At 49.7% G+C, this 26,608-nt stretch overlaps 2 protein-coding genes and 1 long non-coding RNA gene across 3 annotated transcripts in view; all 3 read right to left on the bottom strand.

The window, feature by feature from the left end:
• Positions 1-3,736: 3,736 nt before the first annotated feature.
• maptb (microtubule-associated protein tau b) lies at positions 3,737-6,350 on the bottom strand. The gene is made up of 7 exons (XM_030088888.1): positions 6,300-6,350; positions 5,878-5,957; positions 5,585-5,734; positions 5,430-5,511; positions 5,248-5,357; positions 5,008-5,172; positions 3,737-4,193 (listed from the first exon to the last, which is right to left on the bottom strand). The coding sequence occupies exons 1-7, from the start codon at positions 6,319-6,321 to the stop codon at positions 4,161-4,163; spliced, it is 642 nt and encodes a 213-aa protein (XP_029944748.1). The 5' UTR covers positions 6,322-6,350; the 3' UTR covers positions 3,737-4,160.
• A 1,516-nt stretch (positions 6,351-7,866) lies between these two features.
• LOC115386541 (uncharacterized) lies at positions 7,867-9,290 on the bottom strand. The gene is made up of 3 exons (XR_003931308.1): positions 9,255-9,290; positions 8,365-8,436; positions 7,867-7,922 (listed from the first exon to the last, which is right to left on the bottom strand). It is a non-coding gene; the product is annotated as an uncharacterized LOC115386541 (long non-coding RNA).
• A 3,402-nt stretch (positions 9,291-12,692) lies between these two features.
• Positions 12,693-26,608, bottom strand: part of crhr1 (corticotropin releasing hormone receptor 1) — a 15,066-nt gene continuing 1,150 nt past the window's right edge. Inside the window, exons 2-14 of the mRNA XM_030088879.1 lie at positions 21,476-21,566; positions 20,517-20,567; positions 20,015-20,134; positions 19,699-19,781; positions 18,563-18,669; positions 18,295-18,415; positions 17,484-17,637; positions 17,202-17,262; positions 16,681-16,753; positions 16,522-16,607; positions 14,314-14,452; positions 13,586-13,627; positions 12,693-12,833 (exon numbers count right to left, since the gene is read on the bottom strand). Of these exons, the coding sequence (XP_029944739.1) occupies positions 12,693-12,833; positions 13,586-13,627; positions 14,314-14,452; positions 16,522-16,607; positions 16,681-16,753; positions 17,202-17,262; positions 17,484-17,637; positions 18,295-18,415; positions 18,563-18,669; positions 19,699-19,781; positions 20,015-20,134; positions 20,517-20,567; positions 21,476-21,566 (1,269 nt within the window). The remainder of the gene's footprint in view (positions 12,834-13,585; positions 13,628-14,313; positions 14,453-16,521; positions 16,608-16,680; positions 16,754-17,201; positions 17,263-17,483; positions 17,638-18,294; positions 18,416-18,562; positions 18,670-19,698; positions 19,782-20,014; positions 20,135-20,516; positions 20,568-21,475; positions 21,567-26,608) is intronic.

Genomic DNA, 26,608 nt, shown 5'->3' on the forward strand with positions numbered 1-26,608 from the left:
ACCCGACCGAAACTTTGCAGTTCTAGTGAAAGGTGGTTTTCTACTGCTACAGTAAATGTATCAGTTTAGTCTTTTGTCTTATTTTAACATCTGCTGTTACCAACATTTTTACAGAAATCTGTCACCAGTTAACATGGGAACCAGTTAATCCAAAACAGCGGGCAGTGGTCTGCTGGTAGTCTTCCACCGAGCTCTGTAAACAACTTGCTGCTGAGCGATTTGCGTCCACTGCACACGAGGGAATGCATGGCAGAACGGATAATTCCTCCGTTTAATCCGCTCCACTGTTATATGAGACACGGAGACTGATTGTCAATCAGTGTGGACGACCTCTTACAATTCAATCCGAAATATAATCCACTCCGAGTGAAGTGGATCCAGTCAGGTGTTTATATGGCATGTGACATATATGACATATTTACAGTCCCCTTCACCTACAGTCTGATTATTCGATTCCACACTGAGAGAAGTCATAGACCAGGGACTGCCGGGCACTCGGGCCCCCCACCGAGCTTGTTAATGCTAGCAGGTGTGTTGAAGCAGGAAGAGAACTAAAACATGTTGGATGGGGGCTCCAGAAACGGGGTAAGAGACCCCTGCTATAGATCAATCCCTCACGTCTTCATCCATGCAGCACTGGAACACTGTCGCATCTTGAAGCATATCGAGGGTAGGAATCACCAGGATGCACCAGGAATGGAACCTGGATGGAATCCAGCTGTGATTCAGAATGGCCCATTTCACAAAATCTGGAAAAAGGCACTGTGACCATAATCTCCCCCGTCCTCTCATCATGTAAATGAACCTCCTCATTAGAAACAGGGGCCCAGAATGGGCTCAGGCATCCGACAACCCCCAATAAGAGGTTACACGGACGACCTGACCTTGACTAGCACAGCCCGTGCGGAAGCGAGGTGAGTGTCAAGGATTCTGGAACACATGCTCCATGTGCCAGAATGAAAGTCTAATCAGGAGGCCTTGGCGTCTGGTGGTCAGGAACGGGAAAGTGGCGATTTAGGCTGCATGTGCAAGGAGAAGTTGTTCCATCGATAGAGGAGCTTTCCAGTGAAGCGCCTTGAAAAGGGTGTTTTTGACCTGTCACTCACCGACAGAATGATGTGGTCGTTACTGTAAAGCAGGACAGAGGAATGGCTGAGAAATCAGGACTCTAGGAAGTTCAGAGCATGGCTCTATCCACGTGGGTTGTTGCCAAGACTCGAGGTTGTTGCCTGTGTTTGATGTCCCTAGGTGACCGAGGAAGGGTGGAGAGGAAATCAATGAGAACCTCCGAGGTGGTGGAGACTTCTACCAAGCTTCACGTCCCTAGACCTCTACGTAAGCTCAGGTCAGCTTCAGCTTCCTCTGTCCTCCGTGGTGGAGTTAGTTCAACGACTCACAGGATGAACTTGTCAGGCAAACGGCCATCATTGCACGATCAGGACGAAAGTGGAGGCTAGAGCCCTTTCTGTGAAGGTCCAGGTATGACACTCGAGGCTTTGAGAGAGGACCCCCTGTGTAAGCACTGCAGGGAAGGGGTACCATGGCACACATTCCTGTCAGGGTGGTAAAACAGCACCCATCAAGGGAGACAATGGGCAAGTTTACATGGACCACGTATAAGCGGATTGTACGTGGACTGATTGTAAAATGTGTCATGTAAACGACAGAGTGGATCCGCTTCACTCGGAGCGGATTGTAATTTGGAGCCGATTGTATGAGGTGGTCTACGCCGATCGACAATCCGCTCCGGTGTCCCTTATAAACGAGTCTGACAGCGGAGTGGATTGTACTGGGGGAGGTTGTTCTGCGCATGCGTGTAGTGACGTGTGACGTGCCAGTAAACGGGAGCAGCACAGTCAAAAACCAGCAGAGAACGCCACGGTGGTTGAAAACACTTTTTTAGTAAAAACCCCGACAGAAAAAACATTGGAGAGGCGAGATGGAACCAAATCGCGCATTAGCGAGTTATATAAAGAGCTCCATAGCAGAATACAAGCGAGCGCCCGGCTGGTGTTATGGATAACTGGTTCCCGTGTTAACGAATGACGGCGGAGGTCTGTGTAAACACATTTTGATTACAGCAGTTGTTAAAGTAAGACTCACAAATGACTTTAAACGTATACACTCACTGTAACTGTCGATAACCGACGTTCGCAAGAACGACTACATTTTTCAATCATGTATTGGTCACAAGTTAACACGGGCACCAGTTAATTCGAAACATCGACACGAGGAGCAGCGCTCACGACGAGACGTGCCGCTTGGTGCAGCGGTGCTGCAGCCAGGGGAGCAGCCGCTCCTCCAGCAGCGTATCATGGACTTTTGGGACATTATTTGAGCAGATATTAGCAGATAAAAACTCTCTGCTCGGCGCTGAGGACTGCTGCTGCGGAGCTAAAGACCTGCAAGTTCCTCGTGAGACTTGTGCGCATGTCACAGGACGCTTGTATATCCGCTTCACCAAGGGTCCCTTGTAAACGAGGATTCATCATGGATCACTTCATGAATACACTCCGTTTAATACGATTGTTTACAATCCGATTGAAAAAAACACCCATGTAAACTGGGCCACTGGTGGCGTCACGACAAAGTGCTCAGAGCATGCTGGAATGGGAGAGGTGCGAAAAATGCCGACCTCATGGGAGTACACCAGCACCGATCAGTTTCCTAAAGGGGGAGAAAAGCCTCAGATCTCAGCATCAAGACCCAGCCTGCGACTGAAGGCCCAATCATGGGAACTAAAGGTAGATCTGGAAGGAAAGCTACAGTTCCCCCAAGTTGCTCTAACAACCCTGAGGAGAGACGTGGTGCTGTGGTCTGAGGAGGCAAAAATCCTCATCGCTGAACTAATGCTCCCACAGGAAAAAGGGGTGCGGTGATAGTCTTTTGAAAGAAAATACTCTGATCCAGGACGATAGCAGCTCAGCCTCCCTGAGGAGCCTCCGGGGGGATGCAGTAGTCGAGGCCCGGGATGATAGCTGTAGCTCCGGGTCCGTGGAATGACGTTCCAGAGGAACGACCCCAGTCCAGGCCATGACGGAACAACGAGGCCGTCGGGTGTCTGGCGGCGGAGGCGGAGCTACAAGCTCTGTGGCTGACAGACCGTCGGAGCAGGGAAGCCATGGACACAAGCCTTGTTACCTCAGGAGAACGTCCCTCACGGTTCTTTTCAGGTCTTGATGGTTCTCATCTGAAGGTCCTCATGGTGCTCGTGGCCTCGTGACCACCTCCTGACTGGAACATCTTACCATGATGTTCTGCATCATGTCAGTCCAACCGGGAATATAACTGAAATGATGTGACGTCTTCACCGTCTGATATTATTTTCATTTCATTCTGACTTTTAACAAGCAGCTCAGGTTCAAGAGAAACTTTATTGGTACAAAGCACTTTAACAGCCACAGGCAGGAAGATGGACGCTTTTGGCACCTGGTATCAAACAGAATTCTGGGTAATGGTGAGTGTGTATGGGAACAGGGGGACAGATTTAGAGACAGGATGGAATGGGGGACAGATTCAGAGACAGGAAGGATGGGGGACACATTCAGAGACAGGGAAGGATGGGGACAGTTTCGGAGAGAGGAAAGACGTGATGTGACATGACACCACAGTTTGAGACTGAAGAGATTTTATGAGCAAAGCTAAGAGGCAAGAATCACCTCAACAAGCTGTGATTGGTTGTGGTTTAAATGCACTGAGCTGTGATTGGTTGTGGTTTAAATGGACAGAGCTGTGATTGGTTGTGGTTTAAATGCACTGAGCTGTGATTGGCTGTCATATGAACCGACTGAGCAGGATTGGTTGTGGTTAAATGGGACTGAGCTGTGATTGGCTGTTGTTTAAATGGACTGAGCTGTGATTGGCTGTTGCTTACATGGACTAAGCTGTGATTGGTTGTGGTTTAAATGGACTCAACTGTGATTGGCTGTTGCTTAATGGACTAAGCTGTGATTGGTTGTGGTTAAATGGATTGAGCTGTGATTGGTTGTGGTTTCAGTTTCTTTTCTTTGTGACATAAAATCTCTGCAGTTGATTTTTGGTGAAAGTTATGAAAAAAAGGCATCATGAATTTTCTTTTCTTTTCTTCCAACAGTTTCCACTGTAACGGTTGCCTTGGTAACGGGAGGGGGCGGGCTCAGCAGGCACAGGGGATCATCCAATCACAGTCCTTGCTTGGCCAGAGAGGCGGACACCTGTCGAAAGAGCAGAGCATTTGCGCGACAACGAAAACAGGTAAAACTTGCGTCACATTTGAGGTGTGAACCGATGCAGCAGAACCTCCTGGCTCCGCCCACAGAGCCGGAGGTCCCGCAGCGCTGCTGCTGCTCGAGTGCACCCGAGTCACGGTGCAAACCAGCGGCCGCCTGGCGGCCTGCAGAGTGTCTGGATGCATCATCTCTACCGCTCGTTTGACGAGGTTGTCGGGTTCTCAGGTTTTTGGGTTCCCTCCACTCCTCATGGTGACCGTTTTGTTCTCTGCAGTGTTCTCAGCTCCCCAGGGCTGAACCAAGCTATACTCATAAAACTGCTGGGTTGAAAGTGACCCAAACTGGCTGAAATTGCAAACCCAGCGTCAACATAATGAATGCAGTTTTGGGTAAAAGTGACCCAATCTGCACAAAATCTAGGGTTGCCCAGAAAATGGATTAGGAAAATAACCCAGCAGTGTGTAAAGTTGTTCAAGAAGTCACTAAATATCGTGGCCTGATTTTCAGAATGAATCATTTGATTGTAATTGTAATGGATACTGTCGGAGAGCAGGATCATCCACACTCCTTCACCCACTCCGACTCTACTCCACCCACTCTAACTGAAAAGTCTCTCAATACACCCAGAAAGTCTCCTGCCTCTACTCTGCTCTGCTCTGAGAAGTCAGAGGATTTGGGAAGAATTAATGCTGCAGTCATCACCTTCAGTTTCCACTTTTGTGGTGTAAATGGAGATGTTTTTCAGCCCGTTGCCATGGAAACCGGATTGTACTTTTTCCCTGGACAGTTCGTGCCTCACCTGGTCGGCCAGGGTGTCAAGGGGCGGAGCCTCAGCGGCGTTAAGGCTTCCCGGGGACGAGGTGTTGCTCAGGTGGTGGGGAGATTCGGCCTGAACGACGATGTCGGCGCCGTGGTCGGTTCTCGCCTTGGCCGTTTCTCGGAACATCAGCTTCTGGCTCTCGATCTGCAGACCGAACAGACAGGTTCCGTCTCCGCTAGCTAGCAGCAGTGCGGATGTTAGCATGCCGTGAACAGTTACCTTCTTCTTTCCTCCTCCCGGCATGTGGGTGATGTTCTCCAGGGAACCCACTTTGGACTGCACTGTTTTGAAATCCACCTTCTCAGACTTGATCTCCACCTTCCCTCCACCTGCGGAGCACAGTAGCGGTCAATGATGGCGTCGTAGCGGCGGGCGGCGGCAGGGTTCTGGGTTCTGGGTACCTGGCTTGTGGTGGATGTTGTCTTTGGAGCCACACTTGGACGAGACGTTGCTGAGGTCCAGCTTCTTGTGGACGATGTTGACCTGTGGACGGACGGCAGGACATCAGGCCGGGGCGTCCTGCTCCATGGCGAGCGGTGGAGCTCCTCCCCCTTACCTTTCCGCCGCCCGGTGTGTGTTTCAGGTTCTCCGTCGACCCCACCTTCGACTTCACATTGCTGAGGTTGGGCATGGGGTGTGAGGGGAGGGGCGCCGGCCGCCCACGCGCCGAACCGGGGGACCTGGGGGGGGTCCGGACCACCGCCACCTGCAGAACCAGGTCAGCCGCCCCGTGATGAAGCATCAACAGACAGACAGCGTCTTCATCCCGGGTTACGGTTAGTTACTAGAAAGACTGGGTTAACCGGCTGGTTACCGGGTTAGCGGATAAGATAAGATGGAGGTTTGCACCTTCTTCACGTCTCTGTTGGGAGTGGAGGATCGACTGGCGGGAGAACGACTTCCTGGACTGTTCACACCATCCACCGACTCTGAGACACAAACCGGTAACTAGGTTAGTCTCTGCACCTGGTTATGATGAGTCATCCGAGGCTTCGAACCAACTTCTCCCTCCCGCTAACCTGAGTACGGGCTGACTACCTGGTTATCTGTTGACCGGGTCAGGCTGGTGTGATCTTGTTATGCAAGGTAAACTGGTTAACAGGTTTAAGTTGTGGTTAAATATTGAACTGGTGGTTAACTATTTAACAAACTGAAGTAGCTGTACTGGTGAGTTCAGGAAAGAAGAGTTGATCACATTAAGTGAGTTTGAATGGTTAACTTGTAGTTAACTGTAGTGAACTGGTAGTTAACTGGTTAACCTGACGGGTTACCTGAACTCTGAGCAGAGATCATCTTAGCTGATCTGGCACCGCCAGATGTCCTGGTCTGAAACAGAAAGAGAGAGAGAGATGGGTGAGAGAGAGAGACAGAGAGAGATGGGTGAGAGAGAGAGCGAGAGAGAGAGAGAGATTATGTTTACCTTTGTTTGTCCTTCAGCAGTTTGTTTCATTGGTTCTTTTTCTGAGGAGAAATAAGGGAAACAGGAAGCAGTGAGAAACCTTTCAGAGTAAAAGTGACACACATGCAGCTGAAACTGAATCTGATTGGTCATCTAGCAGCCAACTGAAGACAAGCAGAGGTCAAAGAGCGGGAGTGAGCATCAGCCTGTTTCCATGACAACCAGGAGGTGAAAGAAGAGGAGTCCAGTCTGTGTAGCCTTCAACATCCAGAAACACAGAGGAGGACGAGGAGGAGGAGGAGGAGGAGGAGGAAGAGGAAGAGGAGTGAGGAGGGTGAGGAGGAGGAGAAGACTGGAGAGGAGGATGGCGAGTGAGGAGGAGGAGGAAGAGGAAGGAAGCTGAGGAGGAGTTAGTGCCAACCAAAAAGAGCGTGGATTAAGGGGGAGGTGGAGTAAAAGGAGCTGCAGCAGGACAGACCTTTCCTGAGGGAGGGAGGCGCGCTTGATTTCCTGACCGAGGCGGCCCGTTTAGCAGCAGAGGAGGTGGCGGGTGGAGCAGTCACACTTCGCTTCTCCTTCTCTGGGAGGCCGTTCAGAGGAGCGCTTGTTTTGTCAGCTGGGGCCTCCCGGTCTTGTGAGGAGGGAGGAGCAGCAGCAGGAGGAGACTGCTGGACAGAGGTGTTTGTTTTCTCCTCCTGCTCCGCAGCACTGATCTCCTCCTGCCTCTTCATCAAGCCCTCCTCCTCTTCATCACATCCTGAGTCACCAGGAGGAGGAGGGGAGGGGGAGCAGCGACGCTCCTGTTGCTGCTCCTCATCAGTAGGAGGTGGAGAGGAGGAGCTAGGACGACTGTCCTGCTGCTCCTCATCACCAGGAGGAGGTGGAGAGGAGGAGCTAGACCGATGCTCCTGCTGCTCCTGCTCAAAAGGAGGAGGAGGTGGGGAGGTGGAGTCATGACGCTCCTGCTGCTCCTCATCACCAGGAGGAGGGGAGGAGGTGCTAGGGCGACTCTTCTGCTGCTCCCCATCACCATGAGGAGGTGGGGGTGTGGAGTCATGACTCCCGTGTTGCTGCTCCTCATTATCAGGAGGAGGGGAGGAGGAGCTAGGGCGACTCTCCTGTTGCTCCTCATCACCAGGAGGTGGGGAGGAGGTGCTAGGGCGATGCTCCTGCTGCTCCCCATCACCATGAGGAGTTGTCATGAAGGAGCAGTGGACCTCCTCTTCATCCCTCTCATCTCTTTCTTTCTCCTCCACATTTTGTTGTTTCTCATCATTTTCATTTCCAGGAGGAGCTGAGGAGGAGGAGGAGGAGGAGCAGGAAGGAGCCCTGATTCCTTTTGTAAGCCCCTCCTCCTTTTCTGTATCACTTTTCTCCTCCTTCTCCTCCTCCTCCTCCTCCTCCTCCTCCTTTCTCTCTGTTTTCTGCTCCTTCCACTCCTTTTCTACTCCACATCCATTCGTAAGTTTTTCCACAAACCTTCCGGAGTCCAGACCTTGGAGAAAGAGGAGGTGATGGGGAGTAAAAGAGGAGAGAAGGAGGAGGCGAGGGCGGAGAAAAGGAGACAAGTAGACAAAAGGAGAACAGATGTGCACGTCACAGACGAAGACAAACCGCAGGGACAAAGACACTGACTGAAAACCTGGGAGGAGTCAGTCTGAGAGGGGGAGGAGTCAGTCTAAAGGAGGAGGAGTCAGTCTGAAGGAGGAGTCAGACTAAAGGAGGAGGAGTCAGTCTGAAAGAGGAGGAGTCAGAGTGGGAGGAGTTAGTCTGGGAGAGGCAGAGTCAGTCTGAGAGGAGGAGGAGTCAGTCTGAGAGGAGGAGGAGTCAAAGTGGGAGGAGTCAGTCTGAGAGGAGGAGGAGTCAGAGTGGGAGGAGCAAGCAGAGTGGGAGGAGTCTGCAGGACAGAATATTTAGTCAGTTACTGAATGACCAACCTCCCATCATCCTCTGCTCCTCCTGGGCGGGGCCATCTCGGATGGGGGCGGAGTCTCCATCCATCATTACTCCTGCATTCAGAAAAGCCAGTGAGGAGGAGGTGGAGGAGAAGATGGAGTCAGGCTGTTACTTTTTATACTATTTTCATCAATTCAGTTCAACAAGATGAAAAGAGAAAATACTGTTGAATAAAATGTTACAAGACAAGGAGGAGGAGGAGGAGAAAGGTGGAGGTCACAGGAGGAGAGAGGTGGAGGTCGCAAGAGGAGAGAGGTGGAGGTCGCAGGAGGAGAGAGGTGGAGGTCGCAGGAGGAGAGAGGACTGTCGACAAGCTTCCCAGATCAATATAATTTAAGGTTGACAGATGACTGAAACCTGAACCAGGAGGAGGAGGAGGTGGAGGAGGACAGTAGACATGATTAGGAGGAGCAGAGGGAGGAGGTGGAGGTGGAGGCGCAGGGGGAGCGGGGGGGGGGGGGAGCAGGACACGTGGAGCAGCAGACATGAGGAGGAGGAGGGAGCATGCTCAGTCCTCGCTCTGTCCTCCATGATGATGATGATGCACAATAAAGTCACTTTCTGTTGTATAAAATCTGCCTCCACCCGTCTGCACCTCCTCCTCCATCCCCTCCTCTGAGTACCGGCCGTCGGGTTAGCAGCCTGGGGGTGGGGTTGGGTGGAGGGGGGGGGGCGTTTGCATGGCGACAGCCGGTCACCGAGTGGAGCATGCGGCCGCTGCGGCAGGTGCTGCTCCGCCGGGGCTCCGGAGGAGCAGGAGGTGGAGCAGGGTGGGGGAGGTCGGGGGGAGCGGGAGGAGTGGGGCGCTCCGGAGGAGCGGGTCCCTCCCCGGGGACGAAGGACAGGACGACAGGACGGGACGGGATCTTACCTCCTGGCTGCTGCGCTGCGTTCCGTCCGTCTGCTGCTCCACCCTGACGCCTCTGACGGAGGAGGAGGAGGCTGCTGCATGCTGGGAGGAGGCTGCTGTTGCCATGGCAACCTGCTGCATCACTGTATCCTCACTCAGACGGAGCGGGAGCCGAGGCTCTTCACAACCTGACATCACCAGCAACAAACCAGACTGCCCCCACCACAACTCTGACCTGTCCAGGTGGAACCAGTTCAACACGAGGCAGATTGTGGCTGAAGATCCTCACTATGACCACCAGGCGTATCTTGGATTCTGATCAGGAGTCCCAGCCGAGGGGGGAGCGAAGCATTTCTCCATGGGCCCTTGTGGCCTAAGCATCCTCATAAAAGGGGATTTATTCTGCTTTTGTCACTTTGTGAAGAGTTTCTCACAGCAGTCTGTGTTGCCGTAGCCTCATTATGATGTTCTTGAAATCGGTCTGTTTCCTCCCGGTCTTCCACCACGTTTTATGAAAATGCCTGCTGAAACGGTCGAGTTTGAGTTTGGTCCGCTTATCCTGAAATAAGTGGATTTAACTCCTCCCCCTGACTGTGCCTCCACCATGTGTGTGTGAGACAGTAGGCGTGGCCAGACGTTCAAGAGCATACCGGGAAGCAGACTCAGAAACAGCCTGTTCGGAGGAAGGCTCTTCAGAGCCGCTTTTCAGACGTGAAACTCCAAACATAGGATGAATTTGGGGCGAACAAACTTAAATCCTATGTTTTTGGGCTTGCTGCAGATCAGCCCCTTTGACACAACCACAGCAAGCAGGCGCATGCGGTCAGAACGATTCAAATGAGGTTTCAGCACCATGGCCAGCACCATGGGTTTTGCCAGTCATTATGTCAAAACTAATTCTAAGGAAAATGCAGACTTTAGATATAGGTATCAAACTAGAGATAAAAATCAAATGACATCCAGTGATGTCGGATTCAATGCAGCCGAGTTCTATAATTTTGTCCGTTGATCTGCTTCCTGGGTCGCCGCTGCCTGCCCCAGCGAACCCCTCAAAATCTCCCCGGCGCCCCGGGAAGTTTTGTTTGCGCCCCTGCCGGGCTTTCTGGTCGCGCACACGGCCGCTGTGCCGACCACGGTGGGCTACCGTCCAATCCCCCTCTTCCTCCACCCGTCCGGTGGAGATGATGCAAAAACAGGTATGAAAAACAATCAACTCAAATAAAACAAATAAAATAGTACACCCCAAAAAAAGTTCTCCCAGTTGTGCAACGTTTCCACCAGGTGTGGTCTTCCTCAGGCACACAGCACGCAAAATTAAAATAAATGAGTGATCAGTTGCTTCCCGACACAAATTGGCTTCTCACCAAAGAGCTGCTTTCTCATCAGAGAACGGGGCAGACAACATGGGCGCGCACGTACCGTGCACGACAGGCAGACAGACAAGGGGAGAAGGGACTATTTTTTGTTTTCATTTTTATTTTCTAAACAACTTTATCCTAATGAAGGCAAGTGTTATAGAGTCCAGCTTTCCTTCCTTGTGATTTTCTTCAGCACATTTTCTTCCCCCCTTCAGGGTGGGCCCGGGGCAGCCGCCCCCTCCGGCCCCTGCCTGGCCCGCTATTGATTCTGATTTAACCTTTTGCATTTTTATTATTCAGTCAGGTGGAAGTTGCTCACCTGTCCAGGTGGGACCTGTAGTAGAACGTTGTGCTGATTGTGGCTGCAGTTCCTCACTCTGTCCACCAGGCGTCACTGGCGCTTTTTAGCTTTTCCTCATTCAACCTTTTTCCATCTGCTGCCCTGTCGGGGGTTCTGATTGGCTGCTGAATCTGGTGCCCTGGTGTGACTGGTGGACACTGTGGCAGCCAATCACAGCGCAGTTTGACTGTCCTCAGGCCTGCCCCGTTACCACGACAACAGACTGACTTGTTTCCATCTGACACAATCAATCAATCAATCAATCAATCAATCAATCAGTCAATCAATCAGTCAATCAGTGTGTCCTGAGAATACGTTTATTGATTACACTTCAGCTGGGGGTGGGGGGGGAGGGTCACATTAATTTACACCGTTTGATCAGAGTGTTTAACTCCACACACCGTCGACATCAGTCCAACCTCTGGTGAACAAAACAAGCGCTCCCTGTAAGATACTGTGTTCAAAAAGTTTCATAAAGTCATCAAGATTTACCCAGAAAGTAATGCCACTTATCTCCCTCCCACACACACACACACACACACACACACACACACACACACACACACAGGCACAATAAAAAGCGCTTTGTGTTATTTCATCCTGAGAATTTTTCTTTCACTTCAAGTTTACTGCGACTTATTATGTAGTTACTATGGTTACTGCACTCACTGGGGTTACTATGGTTACGGCTAGCACTACTGCCTGCTATCTATCAGGGCGTCCTGCTTCAAAAATTGTTTATAGTAAAGTTTGCAGAGTGCAAATTTGCACAACACTTACAATTTTGATAAACACATTTTTTCTTTTCACTTAGTGCAAAAATCCTGTTGAAGAAAACAGCCTGATGTGATCAGAACACTCGGACCTCTGAGTCCCACTGAAAACAGTCAGACAGCAACTTTTCTGACTGAAAGAAGATAAACTGGGTCTGTTCCTTTTGAAACTAACAGCAGCTTTCAGAAAAGGAATCGAGTCGACTGGAAACCACTGCATGGACTCAGAAACACTCCAGGAAACCATTGCATGGACTGGAAACACTCCTGGAAACCACTGCATGAAACACTCCTGGAGACCACTGCATTGACTCAGAAACACTCCTGGAAACCACTGCATGGACTCAGAAACACTCCTGGAAAACACTGCATGAAGTCAGAAACACTCAAGGAAACCACTGCATGGACTAGAAACACTCCTGGAAACCATTGCATGGAATGAAAGCATTACTGTTTCCTGGTTTCAGTCACATTTTTGTCGACATGTTGACTTTGGGGAAAATGACCTTTTTTTTCAGTTCATAGTAACTTAAATTTGTTGACCTTCTAAATGTGGTTTTATTCGCTTCGCTGATTTTGTTTTCATGATTTATTTTAGTTTTTGATTTTCTCTTTTTTGCTGAAATCAGAGTTTAACTTTAACATGTTCAACAAACAACAAGCAGAGTTTATATTTCACTTAAGCTGCAGCATCGTCCAGTTACAGGGCGAGTGTGTGTGTGTGTGTGTCTGTACAGCGCTCTGTGTGTGTGTGTGTGTGTGTGTGTGTGTGTGTGTGTGTGTGTGTGTGTGTGTGTGTGTGTGTGTGTGTGTGTGTGTGAAAGCTGGTGATCAGCATTAGCGACAGTTTCAGCTCATCAGTTCATCTGTAAATATATTGTCAGAACATGGAAAGTGATCAGCTGCCAGTTGTGCCATGGAGTCCCATCACGAAAGCGTGTCCAGAAGAGAAGCCTTGTGGCCAAGGTCAAAGGTCAGAGGTCAGAGGTCAGAGATTGGAGGACTGCTTGATGCTGTGGAAGGACACCCTGCTGGGGGAGGTGGGCAACGAGGTGGCGCGAACGGTCCGGCTCCGGATGGAGTGGCGGTCCTGCCAGCGAATCCAGCGCTTCCTCACTGCCGAGCGCACCTGGGCACAGGTAAAGACATGGCGAGTCACGGCTCGGTCCTCCGTCCGCCGCTCACATCTGGATTCAAACATTCCAACACATCAGCTGGTCTGATGGAACCAGCAGCTGAGAGCAGTCTTCATGGAGGACAGACTGCCATCTGCTGTCTGCAAAGCGCTACTGCACACCTCACTCCCCTCTTTCACTGCCCGTCTGGCCTGAACTGGTTCAACAACACAGTGAAACATTACTGGAGATCAGAGTCCCCATCCAATATGGCGGCCGTGCAGACAGTAAGCGCAAAGAGGCAGCTCCATTAGAACACTGTGTCTATGTGTCCACTTATATATGTCTACCAGTACAGATATATATGTTTTATGTCCACTTATATGTGCTGTGTAGTTCTCAACGTCCTCATGAAGTAATGTTATCCTGTGTTTTCCTCACCTGTCCTTGTGAAGTCACGCTATCCCGTGTAGTCATAGGTCACCAGTGATTGGTGCTGTTAGATGTTGCATTTAAATCGCTGGGAGTTCATATAATTCTTTTACAGACCATAAGTAAAGGAACATTGATTATCCAGGATACTTTTAAGCCTGATCAGGTGTTGAATCAGTTCTGAAGAGAAAGTCCAGCTTGAAATGATCACGTGTGACTTGAATATGACTCGCGTCCCTGACTCCGATTTGGTCAATGATAGAGGGCGTCGGTGTGAACCTGAAGGGCAGTGGAGCGAGTGAGGAACCTTGAGGAACACCAGAGGAGAACTTACCTCACTGTTCAGGAAACAGTAGAAAACAGAGACGAAAAATCCCTGCAGACAAAAAGAGAAAGACAGTTAGCCGCTGATAGCGCCAACACACTGCTAACGGAAGCTAACGGTGCTAACAGAAGCTCATACTGCTAACAATGCTAATGATGCTAACAGTGCTAACAGACCATTACTAGTACTGGAAAGTTTCACATCATACCGCAGTGCATTCTGGGGTTTGCAGTCATCCTGAGACACAGGTCGTTTCTTAGTATTCATACTTGTATGTTCTCGCGTTCTCTCATACAGTGGAACGTCCTCAGCAGGAGAACAAGTACTGGTCTTGCCAAGTCAGCATGAAATACCCATTTGTGGACTGACTCCGCCCACAATACCCAGTCTCCATCATTCAGGACTGGACGTTTTTAAGGTTAAGAATCAAAATTACCTAGAAAACACAACGGCGAGGAACAAATCTAGGATTAACTTTCCAGTGGTTCTTTAAAATGTTGATTATCTGGTCGGTATTTAAAGATGGAACTTAGCGGAACATTAATTCCAACAAGTTGTTCTTCATCCATGGATGAGGAAGGATTGAGTTTCTGTTTGCTTGTATGTCCTCAGAGACGCCGAGCTCGTCAGGTCAACCTGAGGGTCCAACAGAAGGACGGCCGCCTGTTTTCAGGCTAACAAGCAGCTACCCGCTAACTGAAGCTAACAGGTTGCTAACAGAAACACGAAGACTGAACCTGGAAGGACTCGAGGATGGAGTTGAAGTAGATGAAGACGATCTGGGACACTTCGTCCTCTCCTCCAGGATTCACGAAGAACAACATGTAAGTGATCCCCAGAAGAGGCAGCAGCACCAGCGTAGCCTTGACAGCCTTCCTGCAGCAGGACAGAATCAGCAGGGTTAGGACTGGGACAGGATGGGGACTGGGACAAGGACGAGGACAGTGACTAGGGCTAGGATGAGGAGTAGGACTGGGGCAGGAGAGGGACTGGGACTGGAACTAGAACTGGGACAAGGACTCGGACAAGGACAATGACTAGGGCAAGGAGTAGGACTGAGACAAGTACTAGGACACAGAGGGACTGGGAATGGACACACACTGGGATAGGACATGGACCGGGTCAGAATTGGGATAGGCGTGAGTTAGGATTAGAATAGGACTGGGGTGGGACACTGACTGGGGTAGGACATACCATAATCCTCTAATAATGACCTGTTTTCCATTAAAAGCCCGTCTCCTTTCATGACCGGGTGCGTCTTTGAAGAAAGCTCATAAAAGCCGCCTCCAAATACAAGCCTGTTTTTTTTTTTCTTTTCTTTTTCTCTGTGAAGCGCTACGGCGCTGTACTGACAGTAGTCTGTGCTACAGCGCCAGTCCTCCCGGTATGGCGACTGTGTGTATTACACGCGTCCAGTAAAAATGTCGGAGGGACAGAAAACATTAAACTCGATGTTGAGATTTAATTTTTTCACATCGATTGAAAAAATAAATGAGCTCAGTACATTTTACTGGGTTGAAATTGACACAAAAGAGCTTCCTGCTCTTTTTTAAAATTTTAAAATGCTCGCCTCTCTCTTATACATGCCTCCTTCCATTAAAGGTGCTGTAGGCAGGATTCCACGTCTCCGCCATCTTGCTTAGGTTTACCTAAGCAAGATGGCGATTTGACCCATCTAAGATGCCGATTTGAAACCCAGCACAGCCAATCCTGTCCTGTTTTCTCTGAAATCACACCCTCACGCAAGTTAAGCCCCTCCCACAAGAACGTGTGACGAACGCCCCTCGACCAATCACGGTTAGAGCCTCAGGGGCTTTTCTGATTGGTCAAAGATACCTGGAGCTGTGGAGATTCCTTTTCAGCTCAGAACAGAGACAGATGGAAACGCTGCGCCCTCGCGGTAGTGCAAATATGCTACACTCCTAAAGGATTATCAATGGATACTCTAACATTTAATCCAAAGAAAACACAGAAAAATTAGCATTGACTAGCAAAATCCTGCCTACAGTACCTTTAAAAGCCTGGTGCCAGCTACAGTTGAGAGAAATAAAAGCCCCGGCTACTGTAAGAGGATTTACGGTAGACTGGGTAGGACATTGACTGGGGTAGGACTGGGGTAGGACAGACACTGGGTTCCAGCAGGTTTTGATGGAAATACAGTTAGCACAGTATCAGAAAAGGATGAACTAGAATCAGGTCTGGGTGGATGAAGGACAGGACAAGACAGGACCAGGACCTGGACCCTAACCTAGAGGTAGGACTCTGTCAGGACAGAGTCCTAGTTAGTCCCGGGTCAGAGTGCAGGGGAAGAGTTTACTCAGGAAGAGAAAAAAGACTAGTTGGCTTTGTTATCAGCAGGTCACAGTAGGTTAGACTTGGACCTGAAAGATCTTGGACTAGGTTATGCTAGTACAGGTTGAGGATGTGAACCGGGCTAGGATTTTGGTTTGTCGTCACTGCAGGGTTAGAACTTGGCTAGGATAGAACTGCGAGACTAAGATGAGATGATGAAGACAAAGCAGCGTCAAGGATGTGAAACGGAACATGTGTGACGATGACCTGACCAGTGTGGGACCAGGACCAGGACTTGACAATGTGTCAAGACAGGCCTACAGGGATCACAGGACTAGAGAACAAGTCGAGGGTTTAGGATTACAGATCTAGAGAACTAGATTAGAGTTTGGGATGAGGTTAAAGTTTTGGGACCACTTCACTTAGGGAATCTGGCACAGTCTCTAATTTTAGGTTTTCTACTGATTGAAGTTTCCCCTTCAAGCAGCTTCAGGACTCTGGACCAATTTCTAGAGAACCTGCTGTAGGTTTAGACTGCTGGAGAACCTGCATAGAGCTGCTCTCACTCTCCATGTTTCATGATTTCTGGTCTCTAGCTTCTGTCTGAGGGACAGGTGAGGGACAGCTGAGGGATAGGTGAGGGACAGGAATACCTGTACTGGATGGTCTCTGAGGTGGTTGAAGCTCTCAGTTTGGTCATGAGTATCCGGACGATGTTGAACAAGAAGACAAAATTGATCTGGGGACAAGAAGACAAAGACAGTCAGCCTGACCGAGAGGACGGCTGTAATCTGGATTGGACGTCTTCTCACCAGCAGCACCAGGATCATGGGACCCTGGTAGATGTAGTCGGTATAAACTCCCGCCCTCTTTCCAAACCAACACCTGTCAATCAAAGCACAGCCGAAGAGACGAGGTCCTGAGCTGAGAGCTGGACTGTCATGTTGTGAAATTGGAGATGCTCCAGGAGATACTGGAGACGCTTCAACGTGACAAACACGGGGAGGATTGTGGGTAACATCCTCACGCATGCTGTTTACACGCTTTATAAGCACCACCTGCCTCCATCAGGGGACATGTCCTCTTCGGCTTCCTGTGTCCAAACTGAGTCAAACTGATGAAGTAGCCGAGAGTCTTGAGAAGCGGCTGGACACACTGATCTGACTCACTGCTGCAGGGGTGTGTTTGTTTCGTTCGCCTCCAGACGCCTGCAGAAAGCTGAAGCTGAACGCCAACACAACACCTGCTGCTGCTCGGAGAACCTGCCAGAGGACACACACCTGGGCAGGTGTGTGTGTGTGTGTGTGTGTGTGTGTGTGTGTGTTTGACTCACTTTTCATTGTCGTAGTACAGCTTCCCGAATGCCCACGCTACAATGATGGGAAATGGAATACCTGTAAACATGACAGGTGAGGAGAGACAGGGACAGTCAGACAGACAGACGGAAGGACAGTCAGTCAGACAGACAGACGGACACTCATACAGACAGACAGTCAGACAAACAGTCGGACAGACAGACTGACAGTCAGTCAGTCAGTCAGTCAGTCAGACAGACAGACAGACAGACGGACAGACAGACAGACAGACGGACAGACAGACAGTCGGACAGACTGACCCCAGCCGATGCAGATGAACATCCACTTGCGCAGCTTGTCGGTAGAGTAGGTGAGAACGACGGCGGTGTGAAGGTAACAACCTTCACCGAACATCCAGAAGAAGTTAGTGACATGGAAATAATTATAACCTGCCGTCACCAACCTACACCACACCTGGAGGAGGAGGGTAGGGGTGTGGGTGGAGGGGTGTGGGGGTGGTGTGAGGAGGAGGAGGAGGAGGAGGAGGAGGAGGAGGAGGAGGAAGAGGAGATGTATTAATTCTCCTTTTTCTGTTGAATTCGGCTCGTTGATGCTCACTGCTGCACTAACTTATCCCCTCATCTCCATAGTTACTGTCGTCAGGGACGCAGAGTCAACTCTGTGTGTGTGTGTGTGTGTGTGTGTGTGTGTATGTGTGTTCTTGTATTTCTATCCTTGTCGGGGCCAAATGTCCCCACATGGATAGCAAAACGTGGAACGACGTGCCTTGTGGGGACCTTTTTCCGGTCCTAAGTAGGAGAAACAGTGTTTTCTTGACCATGTTGTTGTTACTGAAAAAAGTAAAAGTGCAAAAACATTTCTTTAGGGTTAGGCTTTGTTGTGGTGTGGGTTAGGGTTAGGGTAAGGGTCAGGGTTAGGGGCTAGACATGAATGGGAGTCAATGGACGGTCCCCACAAGGATAGAAATACAAGACTGTGCGTGTGTGTGTGTGTGTGTGTGTGTGTGTGTGTGTGTGTGTGTGTGTGTGAGCGTGCGTGCGTGTGTGTGTAAGCTGGTGATCAACATCAGCGACAGTTTCGGCTCATCAGTGTGTGAGTGTGCGTTCTCACCTGGTTACTCTCGGTTACTGCAGGGTTCATGGTTAACTGGACGATGAACCAGGTGGCGTTCCTGAGGATGAAGGCTGAGATGAGGTTCCAGTGAATGATGTTCCTCAGACAGCGGATACTCCTGGAACACACAAACACACACACACACACACACACACACACACACACACACACACACACACACACACACACACACACACACAGTGTTGGGCTGCAGTCTGGCAGGAGCTGGAGTTCGAACCGGTGACCCTGGCGCTCCGGGTCTCACCTGAGCCTCATGAAGAGCGTGAAGGCGAGCAGCAGCGCTCCCAGAGAGATGCAGTGACCCAGGTAGTTAATGATGACAGCCACATGGTAGTGGACTTTACTCTTCCTCTGAACACACACACACACACACACACACACACACACTGCTCATCAGCATCTGACTGTGCAGCTCTTGCTGGTTGTTCGCTGTTCGGATCAGTGTGGTAACTAAATGTCATTTAAGGTGATCGCCTGTCGGAATCAATACAGGCTGATTGATTCCAGCCAATCGGCTTTTTTCACTGTTTATCAACAAGCTCTTTCAACAACACAACACATGTTCCATTACCAAGGAGACGCTTCACTGTCTCCATGTTCGGTTGTTTGTCAAGGTAGTGACAATATTTAACCATGTAAACAAAACAACATCAGAATTGTGTGTGTGTGTGTGTGTGTGTGTGTGTGTGTGTGTGTGTGTGTGTGTGTGTGTGTGTGTGTGTGTGTGTGTGTGTGTGTGTGTGTGCATGCATGCATGCATGCGCGTGCGTGTGTGTTTATTTCACACTCAGTACCATTAAGTTTAAATGTACTTCAGCACCATGGACAGTACCGCATGTACGCTCTATGCATTTGTTTGTTTGTTGCAGCGTTTGTGTGTGTATGTGTGTGTGTGTGTGTGTGTGTGTGTGTGTGTGTGTGTGTGTGTGTGTTTCGTCCTGATGAATTATATGACTGTGTTTGGCAAGAAGCTAATTCATCCATCCAATGGGAGCAGAACAGGAAGTAGGTGACAGATTTTCACAGTGGGACATGACACACACACACACACACACACACACACACACACACACACACACACACGCACACACAGGGTCCAGATGGTTCTCAGCTTCACACTGGCGTTTGATCACTCATCCATGTTTTCACAGTCATTCTTGATATTGGCTCTGTGTGTGTGTGTGTGTGTGTGTGTGTGTGTGTGTGTGTGTGTGTGTGTGTGTCCGTCCCACTGACAGACTTTGTGTTGATCAGTCCAGCAGGCTGTAGACTGACAGTCAAGAACATTTCTGATAATATCTCAGAACATTAAAGTCCACAAATAGTGTGTAGCTATCGGTAATCTGATTACACTGTCCTCCCCGTCCTCCCTCTTCTCACCATGACGATGATCTCCGTGCACTGACTGTAGTTCCCTCGAGGAGCCCAGCTGCCGTTGGACTGACAGTCTCGGTACACCCGGTCTGAACAGAGACACAAAGTTTAGAACCCATCAGATGGCAGAACTGACAGAGTGTCCTGAGGGACCAGCTGAGAGGCGAGACAGGGAGACGGTGGGACGGTGGGACAATAGACGGTGACACCTCAGATCACTCAGCTTGGAGTATATTGTTCTCCTGCAGTCCTGCAGTAGTACTGGTGGTGTTGTGGTGGATGCTGTGACCTGGTGGTGGTGCTGTGGTGGATGATGACCTACTGGTGGTGTTGTAGTGGATCCCATTGAACTGCTCAGGACAGGGTCTGGAGACAAGCTCTCCGGCGGCGCTGCGAGGCCAACACGTCCCGATGCCGTCCACAGAGAGATCGCAGAACAGGCCTGAGAACACAAACAGAATGTTTATTAAGAGCATTTCGACCAGATGACGTTCTCCCTGGGCAGCATGCCGTTACTGAGAGGAACCAACTCATGTTTAAATGAGGATTGATTCTTTTCACGCTCAATTTCAGGCTCATCCACCCAAACAGGGTTCAGTCCCAACGGGACTCCAGCTGACGCTGCTCTCATCAACGAGTCGCCGCATGTTTACACGCTTCTGCGGAGCTTTAATCCAGGCCTCATCTATTCACCGGAGAACACAAGCTGTGCCTCAGTCAGTCCCTGGTGTGTCAGTCCATTATCCAGACCAGATCCAGGACTGAGGAGTCCTGATACTGAAGAGAAGAACCTTTGAATGATACCGATACAGAGTCCAGGTTACCTGAAGAGTTACTGATGGTGAACGTCTGGTTCAGTAACACCAACAACCGAGCTGAAAGACACAGAAACACAGTGAACAGGTCAGCTTGTATGAGACAAGGACAAGGTGGTAGTTACCTGTCAGGCTGGTAGTAGTTACCTGTCAGGTTGGTAGTTACCTGTCAGGCTGGTAGTAGTTACCTGTCAGGTTGGTAGTTACCTGTCAGGCTGGTAGTTTCCTGTCAGGTTGGTGTTAGTTGTGTCAGGTTGGTCGTTACCTATCAGATTGGTGGTTACCTGTCAGGTTGGTGGTAGATACCTGTGAGGTTGGTGGTAGTTACCTTTAAGGTTGGTAGTTACCTGTCAGGTTGGTGGTAGTTACATGTCAGGTTGGTGGTAGTTACCTGTCAGGTTGGTAGTTACCTGTAAGGTTGGTAGTTACCTGTCAGGTTGGTAGTTACCTGTAAGGTTGGCAGTTACCTGTCAGGTTGGTGGTTACCTGTCAGGTTGGTCGTTATCTGTCAGGTTGGTAGTTACCTGTCAGGTTGGTGGTAGTTACCGGTCTGGTTGGTAGTTACCTGTCAGGTTGGTGGTGGTTACCTGTCAGGTTGGTGCTAGTTACCTGTCAGGTTGGTAGTTACCTGTCAGGTTGGTAGTTACTTGTCAGGTTAGTGCTAGTTACCTGTCAGGTTGTAGTTAAATGTCAGGCTGGTAGTTACCTGTCAGGTTGGTGGTAGTTACCTGTCAGGCTGGTAGTTACCTGTCAGGTTGGTAGTTACCTGTCAGGTTGGTGGTAGTTACCTGTCAGGTTGGTAGTTGCCTGTCAGGTTGGTGGTAGTTACCTGTCAGGTTGGTAGTTACCTGTCAGGTTGGTAGTAGTTACCTGTCAGGCTGGTAGTTACCTGTCAGGTTGGTGGTAGTTACCTGTCAGGTTGGTAGTTCCCTGTCAGGCTGGTAGTTACCTGTCAGGTTGGTAGTTACCTGTCAGGTTGGTGGACAGCAGGATCAGGGTTTCACAGGTTAACTCGGCTGCAGAAGCGGCTCCACTCAGCAGCACACAGACACACAGCAGCTGAAAACAAACCACAGGATTTGTTAGAGTGTGACAGACCTCAGAGGTTTACAGCAGATTACTAAGATAACTAACCTTCAGCTGTGAACCGATGCAGAGCCGAGAGTCCGTGAGTCAGTGTTTACCGGCTGTTAGTGCACAAACACTTCGGAGCAGAGCAGCTTTCAGAAGAACAAGTTTCTGAGACACCAAATACCAGCAGTGGGAGGAACAGCGTTAAAGTAAACGGCGTTGCTGTTTTTAGAAACGCGTAACCTAGCTAGTTACTTTATCCACCGGTACAACACTTTTACCATAACTAGCAGCATGCTGTGGCATGGACCGCATAGTTCAGCACACTTTCAGCTTGGTGTTTCAACAACGAATCAACAAAGGGGCGGGGCATCAACAAAGGGGCGGAGCATCAAGTTTGTGTACAGGAACCACTTTGGTGCAAAGCATGTCATGTGATCGTGCTACGTTGGGGTTTGAAAAAAATATTGATACGTCAATATCTGGTGAAGTCCGCCCATCCAGTATATCAGTTTAACAGCTCTCAGGATGCATTTGTTCAGGACAGTGATGAGCGATGAGGACTCAGGGAACTAAATCCCTCATGTTTCACACAAACTCTGCAGACATGGAGCCACAACCAGAACCCAGGAAACCAGAGTGCCAGGTGGCTGCAGTGACGCAATCAGGCACAGGTGAACCACATCAGGGTGGAAACAACAATCAGACATGAGGAGAGGAGCCGGGAGACGAGGTTAGAAACACCACAAACACAGACGGGACGAAGCATGAACCGTGACAAAAACAGAGGAACAGTCACTTTGAGACGTTCTGAATCAGATCATTTTGACTCATTTAGAATATCATCTGATTACTGGTACTGCTACTTGTTTGATCTGTTTTTTTTTTTTAGGTTAACTATATAGAATACCACAATGTGTCATCATGATATCACTGTGTCTTACAGTGACGACCCTGCTACACCCCTCATGCCACAACCTCCCATCATGTGCCGATTCACAGACGTGATCACCGGCGTGCCGGATTCCAGCAGGAGGCGTTCAGGTGAGTGAGCACCCATCGTTTTGATGAGCTGAAGACGACGTGTTCAACGAGACGAAACGATAACTATGGTCACATGACGGGTGATGAAGCCGTCTTCATCTGACCTCAAGTTCAGAGGGCAAAACAATCACATGGGCACTGGTGATTGGCTGGAGGAGACTAATGTTGTCATAGTAACCAACCAGAGGGAGACCTGGGCGGGTGTTCACACACAAACCCCTCCAAACAGCACAGATATACAGCCATAGAGCCCAGATCAACAGAGCAGACAGCCATAGACAGTTGACATACTTAAACATGCTTTTTAAAGTAACCCAGTATTTACGTTCTCTGGTAATTAGTTACTTTTAAAATGTTGTAAGTCAGTAACTTGCTGCTTTTTTGTAATAACTGTATCTAATAGCTTTTTAAATTCACTTTCGCATCACTGCTACATACATGTAAAAAAAAAAATCAGCAGAAACATTAGAGACGAAGAAATGTCAGAGCAACTGAGAGCAGCATCCTGTAAAACAGCCAATCAGATGCTTCTCTGTTCCTGAAACCTTCCAAACTGCTCATAACCAGAACTAACCAGTCCAAAACAAACAGATACTAGCCAGCATCGCTTCTCAAGCCACAGAACTCAGCTCAGTGTCTCTGAACGTCTCCATCATTCTGAGTCAGCGGAGACTTCGGTTATTCATCTTTCACACGTTTAACAAGCAGCAGCGAAAACAACCTCGGTGTGACTGAGCGCCCACGTCTTCATCTGCCGGCGTCACGTGGACCGGCGTCCTGAAGCCCAGGGCCAGGACCAGGACCGGGACCGGGCTGGAGCCGCTGCTGCTGCAGGGGTCAGATAGAGGGGTTGGCTACAGGGCTCAGACGATCTGGAAGGATTAGGATTTGAACAGGTCGAGCTGACGCCGATCACAGCAAACACGGGAGACGGTCTGTTCTGAGGCTCCATGCTGGAGCTACAGCATATAAATGTTTATCTACAGTTTATCAACAATACAAACAGTCTGCAGTTGACACACTGCTTACAGTACATCCAATGTGAAAGATACAGCATGTGCACGGGTTCATGGTTTTATATAGAAGTATATACAATGAATAAAATGCTGCATCCCTGATCTATTGTCACAGTTCCGTCTGGAGCTCCTCCTCCTCATGTTGCTGTTCCCTGATGTCTCTCACCTGTGCCTGAGTGTGACTGTAGTCACCTGGAGTGTGACTGTAAATGGTCTACACTTGTATAGCACTTTTGCCTCTGCATTAGCAGAGCCCACAGCACTTTACACTGCATTATCACATTCACCCATTCACACACACATTCACACACCAGTGGAGGCGGCTGCCATGCAAGGCGCTCAATCCATCCACCGGCTGCAATTCAGGGTTCAGTGTCTTGCCCAAGGCCACTTCGACATGAAAACAGGAGACAGGAATCCAGGAATCGAACTAACAACCTCCAGATTGTCAGACGACTGCTCTCCCCACTGATCCACAGCCACCCTAGTAGTCAACTAGTGGTGACTGTAGTCAGTTGAGGCCCTTGGTTCATGATCTGCTGTCTGTGTTCTGGTCGTGGCTCCATCTTTCTCCTGTGGGCTCAGTCTGGGTCGGTCCAGTTCTGCGTGGTTCCTGTTCTCATGCGTCTCTCCTGTGGCAGTTCTGCTTTAGGACCTGGCCATGTTCTCCACCATGAACTCAGCAGCTGTGGATTTGTTTGAAATCTTTGGAACATGCATGTTGAATAGTACAGACACTGATACTGGACCTGAAATGAGCAGGTCTGAGTTCTGGTTCAGGTCTGAGTTCCAGTCCTGAACCAGTGAAGAGGAATATTTTCATGTTGTTGCTTCTGAATGAGAATCTTCAGTCAGACGAGTCCTGAATAAAATGACTGATAAAGGAGCTGCAGAGAACATTACAGACCGAGGTCACATGACTGTGATCAGCTGTCAGTCACGGCTCACACACACACACACACACACACACACACACACACACACACACACACACACTGCAAAACTGTCCTCTGAGATTTACTGTAGTGACGCAGCAACTAAAATTAGCTTACAGATCTGAGTGCAACGCAACACACACACACACACACACACACACACACACACACACACACACACACACACACACACACACTCCTTTGGGTGTAGGTTTCGAGGGTTGGCAGGACCTCGGGAGGAGAAATCACAGTCTCAATTATGCGATTACTCACACTCACACAGCCATCTTGTCCACTTCAGCGCAGTCGGAGGACACACAACACTGCACACACACACACACACACACACACACACACACACACACACACACACAAAATGCCATAACTTTGAAGACTTTCATACATCACAATCTACCCGGTTAAAGCAGGTAAAACACTACGGAGCAGGTGTGTGTGTGTGTGTGTGTGTGTGTGTGTGTGTGTGTGTGTGTGTGTGTGTGTGTGTGTGTGTGTGTGTGTGTGTGTGTGTGTGTGTGTGTGTGTGTGCGCGTTCTCGTATTTCTATCCTTGTTGGGGCCAAATGTCCCCACAAGGATAGCAAAACGTGGAACGACGTGCCTTGTGGGGACCTTTTTCCGGTCCTAAGTAGGAGAAACAGTGTTTTCTTGACCATGTTGTTGTTACTGAAAAAAGTAAAAGTGCAAAAACATTTCTTTAGGGTTAGGCTTTGTTGTGGTGTGGGTTAGGGTTAGGGTAAGGGTCAGGGTTAGGGGCTAGACATGAATGGGAGTCAATGGACGGTCCCCACAAGGATAGAAATACAAGACTGAGCGTGCGTGCGTGTGTGTGTGCGCGCTCTGCAGTGTGTGCTGCAGCTGTGCACACGCAGCTCTCTGATTGGCCGAGCCGTCCCGGGGGGTGGGTGGTTGGGGGGGGTTCCAGATGGCTCTTTGTGCTGACGGATTCGTTCTCCGCTCCAAACTGTTCTGTTGGAGAACCTGAGCTGCAGGCAGGGGGCGCTGTCGCCTCGGATCTGGGAGAACGCTTAATAGGTTCTAGGAGGAACCTTCCCATCTGAAGAAGAATAAAAGCCATGTTACCTGTTACCCGTCCAGTTCTGGAGGAGGAGGAGGAGGAAGAGGAAGATGTGGGAGGTGATGGATGACAGCTGCTTCTTCAGGTGCTGCTGCTCCACTCTCTCCCCTCATTTCATTATTTGTCCAGTGAATGAATGGTGTGTGTGTGTGTGTGTGTGTGTGTGTGTTCTATAAATAGATGCTGCAGGAACACCAGCCCCCTTCACTGTTCTGCTTCCTGATTCAGTCTTAAACCTGGAGACGACTTCGGAGGAAGAGGAGTTAAATGAAAGAACTCCAGGATGAAGATGAGGATGAGGATGAAGATGAAGACGAGCTGCTGGAGGCTGCAGCTGTCAGGACGGGGATCTTCAGTCCTCTGGGGGATCTGGGTTAGTCAGGACTCTACCAGATGTGTAAAAACAGCTGCAGGAGTCTCTGAGCTCCAGATGTTCCTCCACAGAGTGAACCAGAGACGGAGGACTAACTAACCCGTTTAACAGGAACAGACTAACTAACCTGTTTAACAGGAACAGACTAACTAACCCGTTTGACAGAGACAGAGGACTAACTAACCCACTTAACATCCTGACTGGTCTGTCAGGCCCAGAGCTCCAGAGGTTCTCCTCACATCTGCCTGGGCGGAGCTTCAGTGTGTCAGCCAGCCTGCAGAGTGGCGTGCCTCAGGGCTCAGTTCTGGGACCTCTCCTGTTCTTCCCGTGGGTCAGACGGTCCAGCAGTTTCCTGCAGCTGTTCTGCTCCTTCAACCCCTCTGAAACTCACAACCTGAGCTCCAGAATGACCTGCTGGTCCCAGACCAGCAGTGGTTCAGTGACAGCAGCTTCCAGCTGAACCCAGAAGAACCAGAGACCCTCATCACCGCCCCGGACAGAACCTCCCCTCCACCAGCAGAACCCAGGTGATCTGAGAACCTCAATCAGAGCCGAACTGAGGAACCT

The sequence above is a fragment of the Salarias fasciatus genome, chromosome 4, assembly GCF_902148845.1.
Source record: "Salarias fasciatus chromosome 4, fSalaFa1.1, whole genome shotgun sequence".
In the NCBI taxonomy this organism is placed as follows: Eukaryota; Metazoa; Chordata; class Actinopteri; order Blenniiformes; family Blenniidae; genus Salarias; species Salarias fasciatus.

Bases quoted from the DNA above. Each gene is read 5' to 3' on its own strand.
- maptb (XM_030088888.1), bottom strand. From the start codon at position 6,321: ATGATCTCTGCTCAGAGTTCAG. The intron at 5,735-5,877 runs GTGCAAACCTCC...CTGGTTCTGCAG, and splicing joins CCAACAGAGACGTGAAGAAG to GTGGCGGTGGTCCGGACCCC. The intron at 5,358-5,429 runs GTACCCAGAACC...TGTGCTCCGCAG, and splicing joins CAACATCCACCACAAGCCAG to GTGGAGGGAAGGTGGAGATC.